The following is a 26,052-nucleotide window of genomic DNA, read 5'->3' as shown; positions in this document are numbered from 1 at the left end:
ATGTTCCCGCCAGTAACCTGGCTGCCGCATTTTGTACGAGCTTCAATTTCCGGATCATGGCTAAAGGTAAGCCCGCGTAGAGTGAGTTACAGTAGTCCAACCTAGAGGTGACCGTGGCATGGATCACTGTGGCCAGATCCGAGCGGGAGAGGTAGGGGGGCAGTTGTCTAGCCTGCCGCAGATGGTAGAATGCCGCCTTAGCCGTCTGGGTGACCTGGGCAACCAACGATAGTGATGGGTCCAGTATCACCCCGAGGTTTTTGGCGGACGAGGCTAATGTTAATGTCTCACCATGCAGCGTAGGCAGACTAAAGGCTGCCGGGCACTCCCCTCGACCTAGCCACATGACCTCCGTCTTTGTAGGGTTCAACTTCAGCCGACTCGCACTCAACCAACCAGCCATGGCATCTAAACAACGCTGGAGAACCCCGAATCCCAATACCAGTGAGGCGGTGGACCAGAAGGTCATGATCTACTACGTCGAACGCTGCAGTGAGATCTAACAACACCAGCAGCGCCGACCCGCCTCTATCCAAGTGCAGCCGGAGATCGTCCACAACGGCAACCAACACCGTCTCAGTTCCATGACCAGTGCGGAAGCCGGACTGAAAGGGATCCAATACATTTGCATCATCCAGGAACCCTTGGAGCTGATCCGCCACCGCTCGCTCAATTACCTTACCCAAGAATGGTAAATTTGAAACTGGGCGGTAATTGGCCGGATCCCTTGGATCCAAAGACGGTCTTTTTAGGAGCGGGTGGACCACTGCCTCTTTAAGCCAACCAGGGAAAACTCCTTCAAGGAAGGATTCCTTCAAGGATATCAAGGAATTTATGGTTTAAGAAACTGGCCGTGCTGGAAACTGAGAAAGCGCAGCGTTAACAGTTGTGAGGCTACAGAATTGTTAACAGTTGTGAGGCTACAGAATTGATTCACCCATGGGTGGTTGTTTCTGGATTCCCAGCAACTAGAGACAACTTGGATGTGTGAACGAGCCATCTCAGGAAATGTCCCAAATAGGTCTTCCATTTAGCCCCAGACACAACGCTTTTCAGAGGAGACCATTCACATGTTCAACCGAGAACCATCGCTGCAAACTAATCAAAAGACTAAGCAGGGCAAAACTTCATGCAAGTTCGCCGCAGGGACTTGCAGCCATGAGTACCTGGTGGCAACTTCTGTGTAAAAGCAGAGCAGGAACCAAATTCTGATGGGGATTGTGGCAAGGGGGGGAGGTCTTGACTCCCACCTTTGATTTTTGGGGCATCAAAACAACTGGGGGGGAGGGGGTAATTTGGCCTTCAAGAGTCTTCATATACACAGACATTTTGCTCTACCCTGCTCCCTCCAAGAATCTCAAAGGGATTGTTGTTCTTCCATTTTATCTACAAAACATCCCTATAAATTTATTTATTTATTTATTTATTTATTTATTTTTTGAGCTTATATACCGCCCCATCCCCGAGGGGCTCTGGATTCTGCTTAGAAAACGAGTGAGTGGTTGTCTTCTCAAGGTTACATCGTTTGCGTTAAGCCTGAATAGGGACATAAGGCCAAGACTGCCCAATCCTAGTCCATAAGTATGGGAATACGGAAGTGTACTTCCTAGACTCCCCAGCATGTTCTTTGCTGAACAACAAGTGGGATTACACTTTCAAACTGCTAGTCATTCAGTCAGTTGACTCATAAACAGAACTGCAATTTTTTTCGTGCTAGCAGGTCACTTCAGGAAGGCAAACAAGATGTCTCGTTCGGAGAGACCTCATCACGATAAAGATTGCAAGCGCAGAGAGAACCCCGCAGCTAGCAGATATACTGAAGAAAGAAGTAGGAAACCATATCCGTCCAATGGAAGGTAAACCCATCAGGGTGAAAGGAGTGAAGTTCAATACACCCATTTTCCTTCTTGGCACATTTTTCCTTCTTTCTTAATTGTGGTTGATACGGGGCGAGGGGGGGAGTGGAGGTGTAAATTTTCCCCTTCTGTTGTGCTACAGTGCTCCTACTTAGCAGAAAGGACGGCATTGATGTGAAGAAAAGGTGGCTCAGGCTGCACTCCCAGATCACTTGCTTGGGAGGACGCATTCCTGAACTTCTCTGTTGAGGCACAAAGGGGAAAACGTGGCCGAAAGCCAAGCAAGATGTCTTCTTCCACCACGTGGGGCCAGAGAGCAGAGCAGATTGGAGGTTACTGCCTGAGGCATGTTATTTGTTCTGTTTTTTATTCACATCCTGTGGGTTTTCTCACACGGGAACCCAAAACAGCTCCACCCCTCCGACTTATCTTGACTGTCCCTCTCCTTGTGAGGTAGGCTAGGCTGAGGGAGTGGCTGGTCCCAGGTCACCTGATGAGCATCTGTTCATAGAGGGGATGCAAAACCAGTTTACTCAGGTCCTAGGACTAGACTTTAACCTTGATGAAACCTTTAATGGCATTTAGATAAATTATACAATGGAAATTAAAATTGGCTGGTAAAAAAGTTTTTTAAAAAACAAGCATCATGAGAGCTGGAATATTAAGCCACTGAATTGGGATTGAGTCTACTAAGCATTTGGGAACGTTCAGTGATGACAACACACAAGAATCTAGCAGTTTGTTCAGTAGTAGCAGTTGAGTTGCTGTCTAACAAGAACAAAGTTTTGACAGCATCTGTAGTGTTGCCTAAATCAGTTTTGAGAGGATTAAGTAGTCTTTCCTGCTCTACAGCATATAAAGGGCAATTTATTGAACATGATGGACGGTATCCTCAAGACCAGGATTGCAGTTGCAAGATCTATCAGAGGATGGAAGATGGTGCTCTCTGTTGTATCGTCTGGTAGAAGGAAGAACATTGCATCTGGCTAAGGTGACAGCGCGTCTCAGAGTGGGCTCATGTAGAAGATGTAGATAGTTAGCAGGAGTGGGAAAACGAGGCAAAACATGCAGATGGAGCGGAGAGCAGGTTTTATTTGCTTGTGCCATCAGTTTCTGGAAGTCCTGCTCAAAGAGTCTTTGCTTTATGAGACGGTATATCTCATTAGCAGTCATAAGAAGAAGATCATCAAGGGACACAGCTGGGTCTTGCTACTTATTGGTTATATGAATCCACCACTCCGTCGAGACCAAATAAGAGAGTGCGTTTGAGGTAAAGCTAAGCTGACCGTCATGAAAACAGATGCATGGCCAGAACCTAAAAGTGCGGCACCAGGCTATGGTTTCCAACATGTTGGCCAGCTTCCAAACACAAGGCTGCATAGGGTACGGAGCGAGGGGTTCCAAAGATCTTAATCAGGAACCTAGATTGAATTTGCTCGGCTTCAGTGTCCCATACATGAATCCACAACGGGCAGCCATAGAGGAGTTGTTGGCACACTTTAGAGTTGAAGATCTTTAAGGCGGCAGGGATGTATCTATGTCCCTTATTATGGAAGAAACCAATTTATGGCAGTGCACTATCATCACAAAGCTGATTGGTCATACCACAGGAACAAAGCAATAACCCCCGGGGGGCTCTGGGCAGTTTGTCTTTAAGGTGCCACCAGACTTCTGTTTTATTTTAATTATAGGAAACTTTATGTTTGAAGAGCAGATTCCTGATTAAATAAACCTGTCTTAGTCAGATTTATTATAAGGCTTTCATAGTCAATACAAATAACAGTTCAGGTGATCTTAGATTTATAAGCCCGCTAATCACACCTTCCTATCATAATAATGCTAACTTTATTCCCTTCACCTCCTTCGACTCTGTAGACCGTCACTCCATCATGAGCATTCAAGACCTCCCACAGTTTTCGTGGACACTCTTCCCAGATACCCGGCTCCAAGTCATGTATCTTCTGAACTCTCTCAATTCCATCCTCCCAAAGAGACCTTTTCTGAGAAATGCGGCAACCTGTGCTCAAGAAGAGGTAAGCAAACATTTCTTTCTTATTACGTGTGTCACGTCTCTTTGTCCCCAGCACATGTGACTAGGATTAAAGGAACCCCATAAGGTATGATAGCATCTCCCATGGAGCCCGGTCTTTTGTTAGGGAAAGAACGTGTAAGGTTTCGACTTTCACTGAACTCTTCTTCAAGCACAACAAAGGACACTGTGAGCGGAAAGTGGCTGAGATTCTTAACTTGCCCTGCGGCCCATTTTATAAACAGGCTATTTACTTCTGATAGATAAATCTCCCCAAGTAACAAACCGTTAGTGTAACAGGAGTCATTGGTAGTGGTTTCAATAACAGCAGATTGTTCACGTGCATATTGTAATGACTCTAGGAGCCAAAGTTTATTTTTAATCTACCATTTGGCATGGAATCAAAAGAGTTCTGTGTTTCAGCTTGCTTTGTGAAAAGATGGTAATCATGATACTTGGCCTCTTTTTTCCCTTTTCTCTACAACTAGCACAGGGCCAGCGCTAACTAGCAACTCCAAAGGCCATTACACTACAGTTTGCAAGGGATAACAGCTGTGTGTAAGATGGCATTGCTCGTAAATAGGTTGTTCAGGGTGGAAGTGTGGTCAGATTTCCCGAGGTTTTCTTTAAGAAACGTTGCAGGGTTGGTGTGAGCCTCAACCAGTGATAGCGTGGGGTGGGGGAAGTTAAATCCTAGAAAAGGCTAATGCTTTCCAAGTTGGCATGAGCCATGGTGGAGGGAGAAAAGACTGTTCTACAGCCATGATGGCTAAGAGCAACTAGGGTAGGGCACTTTTTAACCCTTAGCTGCCTTGGGGGCCCTGAGTGGGCGGAAAGTTAAGATATACATTCTGCCCTCAGTGGGCACTTTGCTGTTCCGGTAGTAATTGTCTGGTAGTCCTTGGCCCCAAGAACGTCTGTCTTGGTGGAAGTCTGTATCAGCTGAGATGAAGGCCCTGCAGAACTAGCTTCTGTTTTACAGGGCCTGCAAGATGGAAATGTTCCACCGGGTCTTTGGTTGAGGCAGCTACGTTTGTTCCAACTTCTGTGAATTGAGATTGTAATGGGGTAAGGGATGTTACTTTTGATTATACTGGAGTCAACTGTTGGTCCCCAGTTAGTTTGTTTAAATTTCTTAGCTGCCATCATTGGTGAAATTGATAATTAATGTTTCAATGTTTGGTATTGCTTATGATTGCTGTTTTCATTGGATATTGAATTGACTTTAGTGTGACTGTTTTGTTTACACCAGGGGCTCCGTTCGGATTCTTTTAATCCAACTCTCCTGTCCTTCAATTAGAGCAGTCTTTACGCCACCAGAGAACAGAGCTCATTCCACACATCTGTTTCCTAGCTCACTCTGAACAGAGCACCCCTCCAGATCTCTGCATACTGACCCAAGACCTCTCCTCCTGTCAGCCAGTCAGTCACAAGCTGTCCTCACTTAACTCCTCATGTGCTGTGTGACGAATGCATTTATACTGCATTCAGGTTACAGGGTGGAGCCGCCCCTGAAAGAGTTAAGCCCTGGCCAGCCCTGATTGGCCAGAGAGAAAAAGGCAGGTACTATAAATACTGTCAGCAACAGTGCTGAGGGGTTCTTGGTTCTTCTTTCTTCTTTCTGAGAGTCTTTTTGACTTTGTGGCTCTGTGTGAGCTTGGGTGCCCTCGGGTGCTTTTTGTGAACAGAGTGAGGAGAATCCGCTCAGATCTCTCACTGCTGTTATTTATTAATAGCTGAGGAAGCTATTAGGTCAACTAAAACCCTGAGTTTGGAGGAGAGTGTCCGCCCTCAGGTGTTTTTGAGGGAAACCTCTTAAAAGTCTAAAAGTCTGTCCTCCAAGCGAACACCAGTCTAGGGTGGCCCAGTCCTGAGGCAGAGAGGCCAAATTTTAGGATTGTGGGAGAGGGAGGCTGTTATGCCTGAATCCCACAGGGCGTAGACTTGGTGTTTTATTTTTGTGGGGAGGCACAGTGGACTGAAGTATTTTAACAGAGAGTGTAAAACCTCTACAGAAACATCTGTTAAGTAACATCTTGACTGAAACATCTTTCTTTTCTGAAGTGAAATTTTAAGTAAAGTGACACCTGCGAGTGTACATTGTGAAACTTAAGTGAAGTGCCTGCAACCGTTAAGCCAGTAACATATCTGCAACCTTTAAGCTAAGACAATCTTTCTCTGAAACCAACACGCTATATCCTCTCAAAGTTACCTGAGAAGCCTCTGTTAAGCCAGCAATAAAAGTTTTGAGTTTTTGTTCATCTTTAAAAACTGCTCCAGTCTATTATTGTTTTGTCTGTGTCTGTGTTTTCCCAAAAAGGGTGGTGACCGTTAAAATCAGTTTGAGTGGGCTACAAAAGGAATATATATATATATATTGGTGGCAGCGAAGTATAATAGCCCCTCGTGTTATATTGGCGGCAAGCGGCAAAATCCGTGTAACATCTAGATCCAGTTCCCAACACGCTGAAGAAAGCCCATTTCATTTTATTTTATTCTTTGTTTTTCTGATTTTTGTGAGGTAAAACAGTGATATTTACCTCACACAAATGGCACCACCTAAGAGACAAAAGACAGCTGGTGAGGGAAAAGCCCCAGAGACAGGTGATATGGAAACACCTAAAGAAGATCCCTTTCAGGATTGGGAGAGCATGAAACTGAAACTGGCCAGTAAAGATGCTGGGGTTGAAAAAGCTAAGATGGCTTCTGGAGATGAAAAAGCAAAATTAGAGGCTAGAGTGAAAGCTGAAATGAAATGCTTAAAGGTAGAAATTGAAATAGTTAAGTTACGGGTTGAAAGGGCCAGAAAAGAAAGAGAGTTTAAAATGGCGGGAAATCGTGAGGCAGACATGAGCCATGAGAAGGACATGTTTGATTTGAGAGTGAGGGAAATGAAGCTCAGAGCGGAGCTGCCCATCCCCCACACTGTTGTGGAATTTCCCTCAGCAGATGAGAAACTGGAAACAGTTTCCAGGGTTGCCAGAGTACCAGATGAACTGGAGGGAAATCTTTTCCCAAATGCTGATGGGAAAGCCCTCAGAATGGCACCCAGAAGATGCAGTTGGAAGTGGCAACGCCAACCCTGCAAGGTGTGCCTTGCCAACGTTAAGAAGTCCAGGAGGCGCAGAAAACTCCTTAAAGCCTGACTTTGTGAACCAGGCTGAGTCTGCAGCAGATCCAGAGTTGCAGATGGACGGTGTTCATGCTGACTGGTGCCAAAAAGACCAGAGGCAGGATGAGTTCCTGAAAGAACTAACAGCTGAATTTGCTGACCCCAGAGCTACCAAGATGGTTCCAGTTCAGTGCCAGGCAGTTCCAGAGGTGGAGGCAGAGACAGTTGCCAACGCCCTCCCAATGTGCCCAGCAGTTTAGCTGAACGATGTTCCTGCGGAGCGGTACTGGGAAGATCGCAAGATGGTTCCTGTGAGGGAAAAGGAGGCGGAGATGACTTCCGATGTCCGCCTAACCAACTTTCCGCGGCAGGAGGTTCCAGTTCCTGAGACGGATCCCGTATCCAGCAAGAGCCGGGACATTGTTGTGCAGGACTTGTGCGGGACAGTGCAGGTCTGGCAGAAACACCACAATGAACTGAAAGCAGCAGAAGCCGCAGACCTCAACAGAGCGCTTCAGCAGCCAATGGAGCGGACTGTTGTGAAAGCCCAACATTGCAGCTGCCCAGCAGAAGACCGAGTTGAAGTTTTGCGTACCAGACTCAAGAGGAAACTTGAGGGGACCGGGGGAGGTCAATCTGGTATAAAAATGAAAGGGTCTGATATGTATTGTGTGATGAATGTAAATTCTGGTGGTGGTCACAGTGAAAATGAGCCAAGTGCATATAGTCCATGTAAAAGGTACAGAAAATGTTTTAGCTGATGCTCTATCTAGGAGCATCTGAAGCAAAGAGTGAACATCTTGGTAAGAAATGTTAAGCATACAAACTGACGCTTTGAGTGTAAATATATGAGTATTGTTATTGTATTCTTTGTCAGGTAAATTAGTAATGTTGATGTTTAGCTGAAATGGCTTTATTAGAGTATTAAATACTTATTAGTAATGTAAGGTTGATATTAACCTGAATTTTCTTTTCTGTACCAATTGAGTAGAATTGTGTAAGTATTTAGCGTATAAGCTAATTTTATGTATATGTATCTGCTGTAAGCAGTTTGAGGTGAACCTTACCGTTACTTCACCGAAGTTCGGTAAAACCTCGCTTACGCAACGTCCTTTTAGGTGGGACACATGTGACGAATGCACTTATCCTGCATTCAGGTTACAGGGTGGAGCCGCCCCTGAAAGAGTTAAGCCCTGGCCAGCCCTGATTGGCCAGAGAGAAAAAGGCAGGTACTATAAATACTGTCAGCAACAGTGCTGAGGTGTTCGTTCTTTTGAGTCTTTTTGACTTTGTGGCTCTGTGTGAGCTTGGGTGCCCTCGGGTGCTTTTTGTGAACAGAGTGAGGAGAATCCGCTCAGATCTCTCACTGCTGTTATTTATTAATAGCTGAGGAAGCTATTAGGTCAACTAAAACCCTGAGTTTGGAGGAGAGTGTCCGCCCTCAGGTGTTTTTGAGGGAAACCTCTTAAAAGTCTAAAAGTCTGTCCTCCAAGCGAACACCAGTCTAGGGTGGCCCAGTCCTGAGGCAGAGAGGCCAAATTTTAGGATTGTGGGAGAGGGAGGCTGTTATGCCTGAATCCCACAGGGCGTAGACTTGGTGTTTTATTTTTGTGGGGAGGCACAGTGGACTGAAGTATTTTAACAGAGAGTGTAAAACCTCTAGAGAAACATCTTTTAAGTAACATCTTGACTGAAACATCTTTCTTTTCTGAAGTGAAATTTTAAGTAAAGTGACACCTGCGAGTGTACATTGTGAAACTTAAATGAAGTGCCTGCAACCGTTAAGCCAGTAACATATCTGCAACCTTTAAGCTATCTTTCTCTGAAACCAACACGCTATATCCTCTCAAAGTTACCTGAGAAGCCTCTGTTAAGCCAGCAATAAAAGTTTTGAGTTTTTGTTCATCTTTAAAAACTGCTCCAGTCTATTATTGTTTTGTCTGTGTCTGTGTTTTCCCAAAAAGGGTGGTGACCGTTAAAATCAGTTTGAGTGGGCTATAAAAGGAAAAAATATATATATATTGGTGGCAGCGCAGTATAATAGCCTCTCGTGTTATACCCCACCACTCCCTTTATCAGGTGGTAATTTTTGTTTTCTATTCATTCCCTCTTCTTTAGGATTTTAGTGCGCTCAGGTGGAGTTTGATGTATTTCACCGTCATGTCTTTATAGAAAGTATATAGAGATTTAAATCTTAAAATTTATACTTGGTATCTTTATAGTTTTATCGTATTTATTATGGCATTGTGAGTCTATGTGTGTTTATATGTATATATTGTTGGAAACAGCCCCGAGCACAAGAGGGGAGGGGCGGAATAGAAATGTATGTATTTAATTAATTAACTAATTAAAACATCAAGCCCAATGACTTGGCTGTGCATATTTTTAACACTGATGTTTTGTTGCAGCTTGAGGTACCTGAATGCTTCTGCCAACAAACTGGAGATGCTGCCACCTGCCACTCTTTCGGAAGAGACCTGCAGCATTTTGCAGGAACTGTATTTGACCAACAATCACCTCACAGATAAATGCGTTCCCTTGTTAACGGGCCACCCGCACCTAAAGATCCTGCATATGGCCTACAATCGCCTACAGAGCTTTCCTGCAAGGTAGGAAGGTCGTTTCTGGCTTGTGAAACTTCTAAGCAAGTTTGTGTTATAGTCATGAAGGATACTGTTAATCCAGTGTTAGGAATCTCCTGACCAGGATGGTCCTGTAGCCCGATGTCATGAGATCTGGGAAACTAAGCAGGGTTGCCCTGGTTACTACTTGGATGAGAGACCACCAAAGATGTCCAACTTTGCTACTGCGCAAAGGCAGGCAATGACCAGCCCACCTCTTTTGCCTTAAAAGCCTACAGGATCACCATAGGTGGGCTGCTACCTTCCCCCCCCCCCCAGAAATGGGAGGAGCTTCTGCCCTGGAATGCTTATAGTCTACGTTTCAGCAATGCCGTTTAAGAGCCAGACCAAACATTGTGTTCGTTTTTAATAAGCAGGTGTAGAGAATTCCTTTTTCAGAGCCCGCAGAAAGCACATTGGGCTCATACAACAGTCTAGGGGAGAAGGGATTTCTGCTTCCTCCCCATGCCATTTTCCTGTGTTGAAGTGACCCCAGATGAGAGGAGTTATTTGCCCCATTTTGAAGCTGTTTAAAAAGGGTTAGCAAAATAGACTAGTGTTGTACTCTGCCCTGTAGTCTCTGTCATTCTGGACCAGACACACTCCTATTGGACAGCTCAGGAGGTTTCCAATTTATGGACTCTTAATGGGGAGGAATTGCTTTGTATTGGGTACAACAACTGTGTTGGAGTATGGCTGTTTCCCCTCTGAGCTGGACTGGCAAGACCAAGAGTTTGGTGGGTGATTTTAGGCTTCTCTCTCCCGCTCCCCCCACTCCCACCTCAGTAGCTGTGAGAATAAAGGGGGCAGGGAGGAAAGACCAGGCTGTGTAGCTACCCCTTTGGGGAAGGGCAGCATACAAGCATAATAAATATGCACAAAGGCAGGCTGTGTAGTGAGCGATACTCATTATGTTTATTGGGGACTACCAGATCAAAGGGAGGGGAGAAATACTTGGATCTCTTGTGGCATGTTTGTAAAAACCCCACGGAAATGAGAGATGGATGGAGACAAAATGAGGTTTCTCTTAGCCGTGTCTCAGCACTAAGCCAAGAAAACGACTAGTCAGAAGAAGGGATGGCAGGTTTGTGAGCCTAATTGGTACCTGTGCACAAGAGTTCAGGCAGCACGTTATTCTTCAGCTTGCATCTTCTGAGAGTTGGGAGTCACAGGTATTAATTTTATTAATAGAGACCTACCCTCAAAGGAATCAGAGAAATGTAGCCATATTGTTCCCCTTCCTCCTCAGTCAGATCCTAACTATAGGTGTCTGCCCACTATCCAATATCTCCCAGGTCCTCTGTTCTCCCAGTTTTTCCAGCCCCACAGCAACAGAGAACCTCACTTTATCCTAGACCTGATATGAATGAAGACACTCAGCCAGCAGCTGTTCATCCGTTAGGCTTCTGTGACTAACATCTTCCTTCCTGGCAGCCAGGACATTTGTTCTTATCCAGTAGTGGTGTAGGGCAGAGATGGTTTTTGGTGTTTTGGGGGAAAAAGTGGCTGAAACCTATAAAAATACCTATAATATAAAGAGAGAGGGCTCATTATGCCAATAATGGTCTCTTGCATACTGGTGAGTCACATGTTGTAATGTCTGCCTTGCTCCTCCCTTTACTGCATTTCCCATGATCAGTTCCTGCCCCCCTCCCTTTTCTGTGGCTGGGGGATGGAAGTGCTGGTCTTCTGGGTGTTTCAGGGGTTGAGGAAATTGGGCAGTTTCTCTGCCCAGCGGAGAAGCACTTGTTTCCTAGCAGCAGCAGAAGAAGAAAGGAGACAAAAGAAAGAAGGAGCCAGGAGTGGAACCATTTTCCAGCTTCTAGTTTATCAGTAGTCGTCTGTGGGGTGGGGCCGTGACTCAGTAGTAGTGCACTTGCATGGCATGCAGAAAGACCCAAGTTCAAGTCCACAGTACCTCCAGTTTTTTTTAAAAAAAAGTCTAGTAGTGGGTGATGCCAAAGAGCTCCGCATGAGTCCATTTAGAGCAGTGGTTCTCAACCTTCCTAATGCCGTGACCCTTTAATACAGTTCCTCATGTTGTGGTGACCCCCAACCTTAACATTTATCCATTTTACAAATGGAGAACACTGATGCAGAGTCTTAGGCGACCCCTGTGAGGTGTTCGTTCTTTTGTGCTGAGGTGTTCGTTCTTTTGAGTCTTTTTGACTTTGTGGCTCTGTGTGAGCTTGGGTGCCCTCGGGTGCTTTTTGTGAATGAGGAGAATCCGCCCAGATCTCTCACTGCTGTTGTGGAATAATAGCTGAGGAAGCTATTTCAAACATCTGAAACCCTGAGTTTGGATGAGAGTGTCCGCCCTCAGGTGTTTTTGAGGGAAACCTCTTAAAAGTCTAACAGTCTGTCCTCCAAGCGAACACCAGTCTAGGGTGGCCCAGTCCTGAGGCAGAGAGGCCAAATTTTAGGATTGTGGGAGAGGGAGACTGTTATGCCTGAATCCCACAGGGCGTAGATGGGTGTTTTATTTTTGTGGTCAGGTACAGTGGACTGAAGTCTTTTGTTAAGAGGGAGTGTAAAACCTCTAGAGAAACATCTGTTAAGTAACATCTTGACTGAAACATCTTTCTTTTCTGAAGTGAAATTTTAAGTAAAGTGACACCTGCGAGTGTTCATTGTGTAACTTAAGTGAAGTGCCTGCAACCGTTAAGCTATAAAACAATCTGTCTCTGCAACCGTTAAGATTTCAAACAAACTTTCTCTGAAACCAATATGCTTATATCCTCTCACAGTACCTGAGAAGCCTCTGTTAAGCCAGCAATAAAAGTTTTGAGTTTTTGTTCATCTTTAAAAACCGTTCCAGTCTTTATTTTTTTCTGTCTGTGTTCCCCAGAAAGGGAGGTGGTGGCCGTGAAAATCAGTTTCTGTGGGCTATAATAAAAAAAATTATATTTTGGTGGCAGCGCAGTATAATAGCTCCCCTCGTGTTACAATTGGCGGCAAGCGGCGGGATCCGTGCAACATTTAAATCCAGTTCCCAACACGCTGAAGAAAGCCCATTTCATTTTATTTTACTCTTTTTCTGATTTTTGTGAGGTAAAACAGTGATATTTACCTCACACAATGGCACCACCTAAGAGACAAAAGACAGCTGGTGAGGGGAAAGCCCCAGAGACAGGTGATATGGAAACACCTAAAGAAGATCCCTTTCAGGATTGGGAGAGCATGAAACTGAAACTGGCCAGTAAAGATGCTGGGATTGAAAAAGCTAAGATGGCTTCTGGAGATGAAAAAGCAAAATTAGAGGCTAGAGTGAAAGCTGAAATGAAATGCTTAAAGGTAGAAATTGAAATAGTTAAGTTACGGGCTGAAAGGGCCAGAAAAGAAAGAGAGTTTAAAATGGCGGGAAATCGTGAGGCAGACATGAGCCATGAGAAGGACATGTTTGATTTGAGAGTGAGGGAAATGAAGCTCAGAGCGGAGCTGCCCATCCCCCACACTGTTGTGGAATTTCCCTCAGCAGATGAGAAAATGGAAACAGTTTCCAGGGTTGCCAGAGTACCAGATGAACTGGAGGGAAATCTTTTCCCAAATGCTGATGGGAAACCCTCAGAATGGCACCCAGAAGATGCAGTTGGAAGTGACAACGCCAACCCTGCAAGGTGTGCCTTGCCAACGTTAAGAAGTCCAGGAGGCGCAGAAAACTCCTTAAAGCCTGACTTTGTGAACCAGGCTGAGTCTGCAGCAGATCCAGAGTTGCAGATGGACGGTGTTCATGCTGACTGGTGCCAAAAAGACCAGAGGCAGGATGAGTTCCTGAAAGAACTAACGGAGACAGCTGAATTTGCTGACCCCAGAGCTACCAAGGTGGTTCCAGTTCAGTGCCAGGCAGTTCCAGAGGTGGAGGCAGAGACAGTTGCCATATAATAGCTCCTCTCGTTACATGCTGCATTCCAACAGTAGAAAATATGGCTAAGTGTTGGGATTCATTGCACCTGATATTTGGTCATTGACCGTAAATAAAGAAGTCGTCGTCGTCGTCGTCGTCTCCTCCTCCTCCTCCTCCTCTTCCTCCTTTTTCTTCATTATTGCACTTGGCTCCACATGGGCTGATAGCATTCCAAGAGAACTGTGACTGCCCCAAGATCCCCCAGCAAGCTTCATGTGGAGGAGTGGGGAATCGAACCCTGTTCTCCAGATTAAAGTCCGCTGTTCTTAACCATTACACCACACTGGCTGTTAGACAGTTTCTTACCATGATGATTAAAGGGAACTTCCACATTCAAAGACAGTCAACCGCTTCCATTCAAAGCCTGTTATATTCATGTACTGGGTGCTTTTCCATCCCAAAGATACGGAATCCTTCCCCTAAACCAGTGGTTCCAAAACTTATTTGGCCTACCGCCCCCTTTCCAGAAAAAATATTACTTAGTGCCCCCTGGAAATTAATTTTTTTTTAATTTTAATAGCAATTAAACAGAAAGATATATGTATTAATGTTTCTACCTGTGGCCATCACAGCCCCCCTGGATCGCTGCAGCACCCACCAGGGGGCGGTGGCACCCACTTTGGGAATCACTGCCCTAAACCTAGGAAGTGTGGTTCAGAATCCTGCAAAACAGACTGACAACAGCTAATTGAATTAACATATTTTTGTAAGCATTTTCCAAAAATCAGTCAAATACTTCCCAAAGGAATAAACTGTGCTAAATATAGGGAACAGGGATGAATTTAACCCTGTAAGCAAATTAACACCTTTCAATTTTTTCCATGTTCATTCAATATTTTATTTCACTTTTCAAAAATGTTCTAAATATTCATCAGCATATATCCTCCCCCCACCAACTCTCAGAGTGGCTTTCAAAGTTACCGCAAACTCCAACAGTGGTCCTGCAAAGAGTAAATGAAAAATAAGGCAGTAAAATATCAGCTAAGCCCCCTTTCTGACCCTGTAATACCTGAAGAAGCAGCTAAAAGTAACATCCTTTCAAGTTCTCATCTAAAGATAATTCTTTACAGCCTTCTAAAAGTTGCCAGTGTGGGAGATCTTGCGTCTTCTGGAAGATTGTTCTAGTTTCTATAGAGTACTACTGAGTAATGCTAATTGATGTGCATGCTACTTCATTTCCACTCCAAATCTGTTACGGGAAATGTCACAGTGATTCCTGGAGAAAACGACATCGGTGGGGGCATTGGGTACTATATATACGATCCATTTGCAATTTGTGGGTTGTGTGTGACGACCACACCTGTGTGTTTTTGTCAGATGCATAATGTGCCGAGAAGCACCACTTTTCACGTGCAGGCTGCAAAACAGATGCGTGCTGCCGCTTCCCACATTGGATTTCTGTCTCTGAAAGGAATTGTTAAGTTTGATACAGTTAACGCCTGTTTCTTTCGTTGCTAAGCGGTTCCTCTGTGGTCCTGCCTCCCGGCCATCATTTTGTCACAAAGAAAAGTTCATCAGGCTCCCTGGTCATGCTAGTCATGTACTGCGACACACAGCATCATTGTTGATCCTGCTGAATTGGGAAAGTATTTTAATGCTGATAGAGATCTCACTAGGAATGACTGTTGTGGCGATTGTTACGGGAGCCAGAAACCTTATTTGAACTTTCTGAGCAGCCATTTAAAGCAGAGCTGAGGTTCTCTTTTGGCTTCATAATCTGAGAGACTCCGGTGCAAATCCGACTCTGCCGTGGACCTTTAGCCGGTCACATATGCTTGGCCTGACCTATCTCACAAGGATAAAATGGAGGTGGGGGGGAGAACTATGTAAGGCACTTTGGGTTCTATTAGGGAGATGGGGGAGTTTTCAGAGCCCTTAGGGCAGGGGTCGGGAACCTTTTCCCCTCAAAGAGCCATTTGGCTCACCCTCCCCCGCTCACCCTCCCACTCGCTCGCACGCCCCCCTCCACTCCCCGCCCACTTGCTTGCTCGCACCCCCCGCCCGCTCACCCCCCCACGCCTGCAGGGCAGGCGAAGATGGCCCCGCCTCGCAACCAGCGGGGCGGGCAGGAGGCGAAGCCCGCGGCGCGGCCTGGCCGGGCACGGGCGAGTGATGCGCCCGCCCTGCTGCTTGCAGGGCTGGCGAAGATGGGCCCAGCGGCTCGGCTCATGGAGCCGCATGCGGCTCGCAAGCTGCGGGTTCCCGACCCCTGCCTTAGGGGATGGGGCGGGATATTAAATCGAACTAATAAATACAATAAAAGATTCATAAACAAATCCCCTCTACCTGCAGCCCCTCTCTCATAGCTGTTAGCTTTCTAGCAGGGAAGTATTTTGGAGACAAACACAAAAAAATGTAACCTACTGGATACATATCTGATACCAGATGACCTCTGTATTCTTAGCTGTAGCTGTTCTGATTGCATTGTTTCAACCCAGTGCTGATTCACATGGGTAGTTTTTTTAAAAAAAATTTAAGATTTTAACATTTTTTAAAAAGTTCACATGTCAAACAGGCAAACAAGTCATACAAACGTAAAAAAACCACCAACTGCAAGTCATGTATTGACTTCCAGCTATCTCATCTTTGATTAAACGTTATCTCTAAGTTCAAGCATATATATTTAAAATATTAATTCAGCAGTTATTTCTTAAGTGTATTCTAGTGGTTACAGTATACTGTTTACTGTAGATTTCAAACCCTGCTACAATTTCTCTATTTGAATAGACTTTCAAAAGATATTCCCTAAAAGGCTTCCAGTTTTCTAACAAAATTGTCCAAACTATTGCCTTTCCATAGTGTCATCAACTTTGCCGTTTCTGAATATTCTGTAACTTTCAGAATCCAGTTCTGCGATTCACATGGCTAGTTTTGATGCAGACAAGTCCTAGGAAATAACTATGTAACATTAAGCGTGGAACCTGCAACATTAAGCGTGGAACTGAAGACCTTGCCCCACTCATGTGCGGCCATCATCAGCTTAATGTTCGTATACATGTTTGCAGGTGCTGTAGAAGGGCCACGGGGTCCTACTCAGTACTATCCACGCCTTGAGAATCTCTCAAACCTCTCTAACCCGAATCCCTTCTCTCTAGACCAGGGGTAGGGAACCTGTGGCTCGAGAGCCGCATGCGGCTCTTCTGCCCTTGCACTGCGGCTCCACGAGCCGAGCTGCCAGCCCCATCCTTGCCCGCCCTGCAGGCAACAGGGCAAGCACACCAATTGCGCGTGGCCGGCTGGGCCGCGCCGCGGGCTTCCCCTTTCACCCACCCCGTTCAAGCGGGGCAGGCACTTTCCCGGCGGTTGGCGAGGCTGCGCCGTGTGCTTCCCCTCTTGCTTTCCCGGTGGCCGGCAAGGCCGAGCCACTGGCTTCATCCTTGCCCGCTTTGCAGGCAGCAGGGCGGGCGCACCAATTGCCCGGCTTCCCCTCTTGCCCGCCCCGTTGGAGCGGCGAGGCCGAGCTGCTGGCCCCATTCTTGCCCACCCCGCAGGCAGCAGGGTGGACGCATCCATGCTCTTCTCAGAATGAACGGAGTAAAAGGTAAAAAAAACCAATATATACAGTGTTATCTTTATTTTAAATGTCAAAAATTATTTGCGGCTCCAAGTTTTTCTTTTCCCGTGGAAAACGGGTCCAAATGGCTCTTTGAGTGTTAAAGGTTCCCTACCCCTGCTCCAGACACATAGCAGTGAGGGACCTCATCAGGAAACATTCCTGATTTAAGGAAATGTGGGAAGTCAGGACCATTAGGGGGGCATTCAAGGACTCACCAATTGTCTTAGTACAACACCAAGAGACTGCTAAAATCAAAACACCTTTTGGTTGGGCTCAGTTGCACCCACCAGGCCAGCAACACCCCCCCCCTCCAAGTCTTGACAGTTGCTTTGCCCCCCTTTTGGCACGAGGAATGAAATTAACTAGTGGGACTGAATTTAGCAAAATGTGTATTTTTTAGTTTAAAAAAAAAGGGGGGGGGGACCCTATGGACGATTGTTCCAGTTGAAAAGAAGCACAGCAGCAGGGGAATCAAGGAAGTTACTTGAGGAAACAGCGAAGCTGCGGCCTTCTTCCACTTAGCTGCAGCTAAGAAAGACAACTGGTTTAGCCAGCTCCTGGAACATACGGAAGAAAACAGGCACAGTGCAGCAGTTACTGCTCGGAAGTTGCCGCTTTGGCAAGAGTCCCCTGTGGAGACATTAAAGCATGAGGCGTCAGCGCCGCAGAAAGAATTTGTAGGAGGTGGAGACGGACTAATCTTCATCTGCCCTCTGGTGGTTAATACTAAAGCAATTGGTATTGTGAAGCAGAAAGACTCCGTTCTTTATATTCAACGTCATTTTGCCTAGCCGCTCCTAAAACTCAACACTCTTTCTGTCACTAAGATATTGTATCTTCCCAGGCATGGAAACTGGCCAATATAGATCTAATTTATTTCCCATGCAGTAAATTTCCAGCACGCTCACCTGTTGTCTCATTTCACTCTGGCTTATGGAAAATTTTTTATTGAGGATTGTGAGAATTGAAACGGGTTTCAGATTGTGAGAATTGAAAGCGGTTTCAGGCAAGATCTCTTTTGTTTGTTTGTAATCTTATGTGGCTCATAGCAAAGGTGGCCATTCCTTGATTTTTTAGGAGTTCGGAATGGTTGTTCCCCACCTCGTTAAGGCTTTTTCGTCGTGATTTTTCTGCCCTAATTTGAGTGTTTTGTTGGACTGAGAATCGTGCAGAGAAGAGGGAGAAGGAACAAACTGTAGTGGCTTCACTAATGAGCTGGTAAGGAAAGGATTTAATTACATTAAAGGGGATCAGCCAGACTAATCCAAGACATTTGCATTTTGACAGAGCACTTTATGAGCCACTCGTAACAAACTTATGGGATATCAGTCTGCTGCTGAATTGGTTATTACTGGTGCCTGGAAAATGACTATCTACCCTTCTCCCAATGGGGGGTGGGAACTACTGTGATAGTATGGGAGGGTCACAGCGTGTACTCATAATAATCCAGTGAATTTTCATTTTACTGGAAAAAGTGTGAACCTCACGATCTTCTACTTAATAAAAATACCAAATTCCAACTCCTTTTTAAAATATAAATGTAAAATGAAAGTAAACAACAGCTTTTAGTCAAGCCCTCTGAAGCATTGATGATGAACTGCAGGGGCCTAATTTTAATAATAAGGGCAAATTTTTATCAGCAGGGCTGTGAATGAAGGTAGGCGCTTCTTTCAAAATTTATTTTTGGTGTAATAAGGACTGTGAGAGAAAATACTGGACAGCTTTTCTTTCGCCCAGCAAGTGGTAGTTTTGTCTGTTACACTGAAATAGCTCAGAGATATTGTGGCTTGAGTAATTAATTTCAGTATTCCTTGTAATTTGCCAAGAGACTCAAAGTTATTATACTTGATTAAATGAGTGTTTCTTCTTTGGCACTGGATCAGAAGTGTAATATTCAAATGTTGGATATAGAGATGTCAAACATTGAACATAAAGGCGTTAACATGGGAAAACTAAAATCCATGACACGGATGGATATTAGTGTCTTGTCTAAAACTTTTTTCCTCCTCAAAATTGCAGTTCTGCATCAAAAGCTTATGTTACATAAACTGTGTTTAACACTTAAACACCAATAAGCAGCTAACACTGGGTACATGATCCTTCTTTTCCCTGAATAAAGACCAACACACGAAACAGTGTGATGTGGCCACGTAAGTATCAAATAGAGCAAACACCACTGTACTAAGGGCTTCAATCAAGTATATATTAACAACTACTGGCTCTACTTCTTTTGCACATGGCCCTTTAAGAACCCAGGGAGCTGGCCTCGATCTGAGCGCCTCACCACCCTGCCTCTGCTGCCTGACTGGGATAGCCTGCTTGCCCCAGTTCTGCCTCCCCCAAGCCAGGACTGTGCATGTCAATCAGCCTCATGGACAGCGGGATTCACACTCTGGACAGTTCCGTTGTGGAATGGAAAGGGTTACCTTATACTAAAAACCAAGCCAGCACCATATAATAATGTGAATTGAAAAGGGAAAGAGGGATTCCATTTGACCACCCCAACAGCAGCAGCAGCAGAAGAAGAAGTAGTAAAAGTGGTAGTAGTAGTAGTTTGGATTTCTATCCCCCCTTTCTCTCCTGTAGGAGACTCAAAGGGGCTTACAACCGCCTTGCCCTTTACCCCTCATCAGGGGCGAATCTAGGCAAACTGGAGCCCGGGGACAAAATCTGAGTTTGGTGCCCCCCCACCCCCACCCCAGGTATGGACGACCACCCTCCCCCACAACGACCAAACAATGATTTTTTGCACCAGCTCACAAAACACCTCCCACCACCAGCAAAACATACATGGCTTTCTCCCCACCAACTCTCTTTCCTAATTGTGTCCTCACACCAACCCTATGAGGTAGGTTGTTAGCCTCAGAAAGAGCTTCAAGCCAGTGCAAGTGGGAATTAACTTTTAAGCATGTAAATCTCTCACAAGTCACCCCCATCTGAAGGTTTACCAAGCAAACATCAGCATCATCTCTCACAAATCACCTCCTACCCCCATCAAAACAGGCATGGCTCTCTCCCCACCACTTTCCTAATTGTGTCCTCACACCAACCCTGTGAGGTAGGCTGCTAGCCTGAGAAACAGCTCCAAGCCAGTGCAAGGGGAATTAACTTTTAAGCATGTAAATCTCTCACAAGTCACCCCCATCTGAAGGTTTACCAAGCAAACATCAGCATCATCTCTCACAAATCACCTCCTACCCCCATCAAAACAGGCATGGCTCTCTCCCCACCACTTTCCTAATTGTGTCCTCACACCAACCCTGTGAGGTAGGCTGCTAGCCTGAGAAACAGCTCCAAGCCAGTGCAAGTGGGAATTAACTTTTAAGCATGTAAATCTCTTACAAGTCACCCCCATCTGAAGGTTTATCAAGCAAAAGTCAGCATCATCTTCAGTTCTGCTGCTGCTTCTGGGCTCCCTTCTCAGCTTGCCTTTTCCTGTGCCTGCCAGAGAAGGCTTCTGAGTAATGCCACACTTAATTTAAGGCGAATAAGGCATGCTGGGTTAGAGGGAGGGGAGGCAGAGCTCCCCAGTCCTGCTCCTGGGAGCCCAGTGGGACTTCTCCCCCGCCCCCTGGACACTCCAGGCCACCGTACAGAGTGGGCGGGGCTACGACAGGCACTGGGAGCAGTGGGCTGCTTCAGTGCCTGCTTTCTAGGGCTTGCTCAATCCCTCGCTGTGTAGGAGGATGTTTTGGCGCCCCCCACGTGACCTCAATCAATGCGCCCGGGGACAAGGGGTACCCCATGTCCCTAGGCAGGAACGCCAGTGCCCCTCATAAGAAACACCCTGTGAGGTGGGTGGGGCTGAAAGAGCTCCGAAAACCTTTGACTAGCCCAAGGTCACACAGCTGGTATGTGTGGGAGTGCACAGGCTAATCTGAATTCCCCAGATAAGCCTCCACAACTCAAACTGCAGAGCTGGGAATCAAACCCGGTTCCTCCAGATCAGAGTGCACCTGCTCTTAGCCACTATGCCACTGCTGCTCCCAAAAGGCTATGCTGGGGATCATTGGACCTGCATGGACATCTGTGTGGGTTGCGGACTGTGATGAGAAGGATAATTGCCACAGCAACACGTGGCCGGGCCCTGCTAGTTTATAATACCAATCCATTTACCAAACATTTAATATACTATAAAAGGCATATAGATGATCTTATTTTTATTGTGAGACCAGGCTTTGACTTCCCAACCTTCTTAGTGTGGTTGAATGGATTGCATCCCTCGCCAACATTCACAGGATTGAGTAATTGAACTGAAATCAATTACTTAGACTTAAGAATCTATTTTGACAAAAATCATTGTATTGCTTTCGCCTCCTATCACAAGTCTATAGAAAAGAATAAAACATTATTTTATACTTCCCATCATCCCCCCCGCATTTAGTAAATAATCTACCACACAGTCATTTTTTACGACTCAAGAGAAATTCATCAGACACAGACACGTTCTTTCAAGAAGTAAAAAAAGCAGAACAAAAATTTGCAGAATGTGGCTATCCTAGCAGAGTGATTAACAAGGCAATCAGCAGAGTTTCCAGGATACCACGTACCAATTTATTGCAATACAAACCTAAGAGTAATATTAATAGAATACATTGGGCAATTAACTTTACGCCAAATGCTTTGAAGCTCAAGTCAATAATTATGAAACACTGGCACATTGTTTCCCATATTTCGGGGTGCTGGATTCTACCAATGATCGCTTTTAAACGCACAGAAAACATTAAGAAAAAACTTGTTAGAGCAGATATTAGACAAGCTCCAATGCCTTCAGTCATTACAAAAGGACATTTTAAATGTGGATCGTGCACACTTTGGAATATGACTTCAAACACTAAGATTATTGTGGATCCAACTAGAAAATATCGCACTTGGGCTATAATACATTTTTCCAACTGTAAAAGTAAACAATGTGTGTATTTGCTGGTGTGCCCATGCCATAAAGCATATGTGGGTATGACCACTCGTTCATTGCGGGATAGATTATACGAACATATCAGTTCAATTAATAATAAGTGAGAGGATGTACCACTAACACATTTTCTTGAGGCAGGGCATTCTCCTCGAGACTTTAAGTGTGTAGTGTTATACATTTTTTTAATCTAGACAATATGAGTGTACAAATATTAAAAATATATTGCTCAGACAAGAACAAGATGGATTTTTTAATTAGACAGTGTGAGAAGGGGTTTGAATAAAGAAATTGATTTTAGCTGCTATTTGTAACATATATCTTTAAGGTTTTTCACTCAGGTGTGTTGCATTGAGTAGGATATATTAGTTTGCTGTGATTGCCATCATTGCTTGCCAAAGAGCTCTTAACACTTGAACATGGATAGCGAAGTGCTCTAGTGAGTAGAGGATCAATTATTTATATGATACCATTGTATTTATGTCATTTATTACTATAATGTTTTATACAATTTGCAAATAATTTTTAGAAATCATGTACTAATAATTAATAATTTACAAGAAATATTTAATATTTATTATATAGGTACTACAAACTTTTATCAAATTGTTCAAAATGTTTATTCACAGTATACATTATAGGAATATAGTTGAGTTATGGCTTACTATTTGCACCTTTGTACTTTTTCTAGAAGTACTTGCAGATGAATGCATTATTTGCACACAAAGAAGACACAGAGCATTGAAGAAGATTTTCTTGTCGAAAAGGCTTTTCAGCACGCAGGCATTTTGCAGTTTTGGAATTACAGTCTTCTTGGTTTCAGCAATTTGCGCTTTTTGGAATTACAGTCTCCTTGGTGCTTATTTGGAATTACAGCCTTTTTGTTTCCAGCAAATTTGTGTAATTTGGATTCCAGTCTCCTTGGTTCCAGTAATTCATACCTGCTTACAAAGTAAATTGGGTTGAGATTGCAGACCTTTTGTGAGTACTGTCAGCCATCCCTTGCAGGATACCACTTTAATTTGTACTATCTCTTTAAGAAGAATCGTGGTTCAATCTTCATTGTCTACATCTGCCGGACTTTTGGGATCTTTGTCAGAATATGGCCGCGGGGGTTTAGATTTGCATCTGTATTCCTAATGTAATAGCTTATCACCTGATTAGTTTTTTTGCACAATACAATTGATGTTTAGAAGGACTATTTACGTGCACAGTGTTGTTGATGTAAGTGTTCATTCATTTGGTTTTTTCCCTGCGGGATGTTGGTCTTATAGCCTTGGCCAGGCTCCAATTCTTTTTCCCAAGTATCTAGGAAACTCAGGTTCAAGCTCACTGGACAAGCTTAGGCTTTCTCAGCATGATCTACCTCACAGGGTTATTGAGAACATGACATGGAGGAAGGGAGAATGCTGGAAAGCTGTTTTGGGTCCCATTTTGGGGAAGAAAAATGGTATAAATAATATCAAAAGTGGAAAATTTTGCAGAAAGGTCCCACACTGCTGCAATCATTGGAGAGATTCACATTTGTTCAAATTGAGACCGGAAATGCCGTGAAGAGCATAGTACAGTGGTGGCGAACCTTTGGCACTCCAGATGTTATGGACTACAATTCCCATCAGCCCCTTCCAGCATGGCCAATTGGCCATGCTGGAAGGGGCTGATGGGAATTGTAGTCCATAACATCTGGAGTGCCAAAGGTTCGCCACCACGGGCATAGTGTATGGATTTGTTCAGACGAAGCTCACCTTCTTTCTGCCCCTTCTTTCCCTTCTACAGGTATCTTGCAGGTTGTTGAAATCATCGTCAGCCTCCTAGTGCTGATCTGTGTTGCAGCGTCCCAGGCTTCCATTGGGGCTTCAGTGCTATGGGAGGCCTGGGGTCCTTCAGCATCGATTCAGCCTATAGCCCCTTTGAGGGGACGGAGCTCAAAGAGGTGAGAGATTTGGACATGCAGTACAGCCAGATGAGAGCCCCGTGCGTGTATGGAGGCGTGGCTTTCACCCTGAGCATGATGGCCCTCACTCTCCTCTTCCTCATAACTGGAGGGAAGCCGATCCACCGCCTTACAGTCCGGTTGCTCGTCACTGAATTCATCTTCGACATCCTGGCTTGCCTTGGGTATATAGTGGCCGTCAGCCTCTACCTCCATCTTGTCATACAGATCAATTCAACAGACGTGTGCAAGAGGAGAGAGAGAGTCTACGCAAGACGAGGGTACACATGGATGAACTGTGAGGTACAAGGTGGAGACGCGGCTGTGGCACTCTTTGGCCTTGTGGCTGCGTGCCTGTATTTCCCAAGTGCCGTGGTCTGCGTTCTCACCATCCGAAGCGTGCGGGATTTTCAGAGAGAGATGACCAAGACTCAGTACAGCCTGGAAAGGAACTACAGGGAAGAAGACCTTCACAATGGCTACAAGACTCCAGAAAGCTTCCAGACCGCCAAGACCTTTGCCACGCTAGTGTAGGCTGTGGGAGGAATTTAAGGGAAATGCAAGTTGGTAAGTGGCCAAAGTTATATATATTTCAGTTAATATAGGAGCAGCAGTGGCGTAGGAGGTTAAGAGCTCATGTATCTAATCTGGAGAAACCGGGTTTGATTCCCAGCTCTGCCGCCTGAGCTGTGGAGGCTTATCTGGGGAATTCAGATTAGCCTGTACACTCCCACACATGCCAGCTGGGTGACCTTGGGCTAGTCACAGCTTTTCAGAGCTCTCTCAGCCCCACCCACCTCACAGGGTGCTTGTTGTGAGGGGGGAAGGGCAATGAGATTGTAAGCCCCTTTGAGTCTCCTGCAGGAGAGAAAGGGGGGATATAAATCCAAACTCTTCTTCTTCTTCTTCTTCTAATACATTTTTCAGACTGTCACTCAGCTGGTGTAGTTCATACATTCATTTATCCATGGAACTTATTGTTTTTATGACTACTCATCCTGTATGTGTATTTGCAACAAAACCTCACTGCACCATAAAGAAAAGGCTATTCCTTTGGTTGCACATTTCAAGGCTAAAGGGTGTGGACCAACCGACTTCAAGCAATTTTCCTGACACAAAAAATTTAGCCATCCTTAAAATCAGTAGGACATAACTAAATGTTTCCAATGAGAATTTTATTGGATATATACTTTACAATCGTCAGTTCCAAATGGTTTAAATGTTGGCATTAAGACCCACTGTTTCTGTAAACCCAATTAATCCGTTGTAGGCACTCCAAAAAACATACCAAAAACACATTTTTGGTGAATAAATATAGTGTTTAATGCTGAAAACAGTAACAGTAACAAACACTAGGACCAGCTTCAGAGCCAGTGGACCAATGTCGCACCAGAAAGCTGTCCAAAGAGGTCTGTTTCTGACGCCTCTTTAATATTTGTCAGAAATGGGGCAAAACATTGTCATTAAACAAGTTGCAGACACGGCCTGCAACAGCTTTGTCTGGGTGATTTTTCTCCACAAACCCCTGCACCTTACTGCAAATCGATGAAAACCGAGGCAAATTTTTCACTGAAAAAATCAATGAAAACCGAAACCAATGAAAACCGAAGGAAATGAAAACCGAGGTTCCACTGTACTAGAAATATTACAGGGATGCAGCTGAATCATATGAACAATTAGTGCAGCAGATTTACTGTGCGGTTGGGCTTGGAGATGACCAGCCACACAAAAATAGGTGTGGTCCAGTTCCCTGATATATTTAACTATTTTGGGGGAATAGCAAACCCAAAAAACCTCCCCTGTCACTAGAAGAAGGTGGGAGGATCTAGTCTGTATATCTGCTGCAAATCCTTGTGGCTGGAATCCCTGGAAAAGTGCTTGGTGTTTTCGGAAGGGACACGAGAGCAAGGATAAGTGCCATCTCTCAAGGGACTGGAAAAAAGCTAAAGAATTGGCCGTGCAGAGTCAAAATCCCTCTTCTTGTAGAGGTGGGTAACTGGAAAGGAACTAAGGTTTGCTAGTCTATATATTATATATATATAAGATTGGTTGGACTGACGGGCAATTTGGGGAAGGCGAGTAGCTGAAGAAAAAACAGGTGAAAATAATACCGCAGCTGAGCAAAGCTG

General features: G+C 44.8%; 2 protein-coding genes across 3 annotated transcripts in view; both read left to right on the top strand.

The window, feature by feature from the left end:
• Positions 1–23,189, top strand: part of PHLPP1 (PH domain and leucine rich repeat protein phosphatase 1) — a 102,280-nt gene extending 79,091 nt beyond the window's left edge. Inside the window, exons 11-12 of the mRNA XM_048508508.1 lie at positions 9,406–9,606; positions 22,682–23,189. Of these exons, the coding sequence (XP_048364465.1) occupies positions 9,406–9,606; positions 22,682–22,697 (217 nt within the window). The 3' untranslated portion in view covers positions 22,698–23,189. The remainder of the gene's footprint in view (positions 1–9,405; positions 9,607–22,681) is intronic.
• Positions 2,788–24,533, top strand: LOC125439156 (MARVEL domain-containing protein 3-like). Of its 2 annotated transcripts, XM_048508081.1 has the most exons (4): positions 2,788–2,847; positions 3,732–3,889; positions 23,767–23,923; positions 24,152–24,533. In XM_048508081.1, the coding sequence occupies exons 3-4, from the start codon at positions 23,855–23,857 to the stop codon at positions 24,455–24,457; spliced, it is 375 nt and encodes a 124-aa protein (XP_048364038.1). In that variant the 5' UTR covers positions 2,788–2,847; positions 3,732–3,889; positions 23,767–23,854; the 3' UTR covers positions 24,458–24,533. The 2 variants fall into 2 exon arrangements, with proteins under 2 accessions (XP_048364038.1, XP_048364037.1); XM_048508080.1 differs by having other exon boundaries at positions 2,795–2,847; positions 23,767–24,530.
• Positions 24,534–26,052: the final 1,519 nt, after the last annotated feature.

Source organism: Sphaerodactylus townsendi, linkage group LG09 (assembly GCF_021028975.2).
Source record: "Sphaerodactylus townsendi isolate TG3544 linkage group LG09, MPM_Stown_v2.3, whole genome shotgun sequence".
Classification (NCBI taxonomy): domain Eukaryota; kingdom Metazoa; phylum Chordata; class Lepidosauria; order Squamata; family Sphaerodactylidae; genus Sphaerodactylus; species Sphaerodactylus townsendi.
Note: the sequence above shows the minus strand (reverse complement) of the source record. Positions and strands in the feature narration are given on the sequence as shown.

Bases quoted from the DNA above. Each gene is read 5' to 3' on its own strand.
- LOC125439156 (XM_048508080.1), top strand. From the start codon at position 23,855: ATGGGAGGCCTGGGGTCCTTCAGCATCGATTCAGCCTATAGCCCCTTT.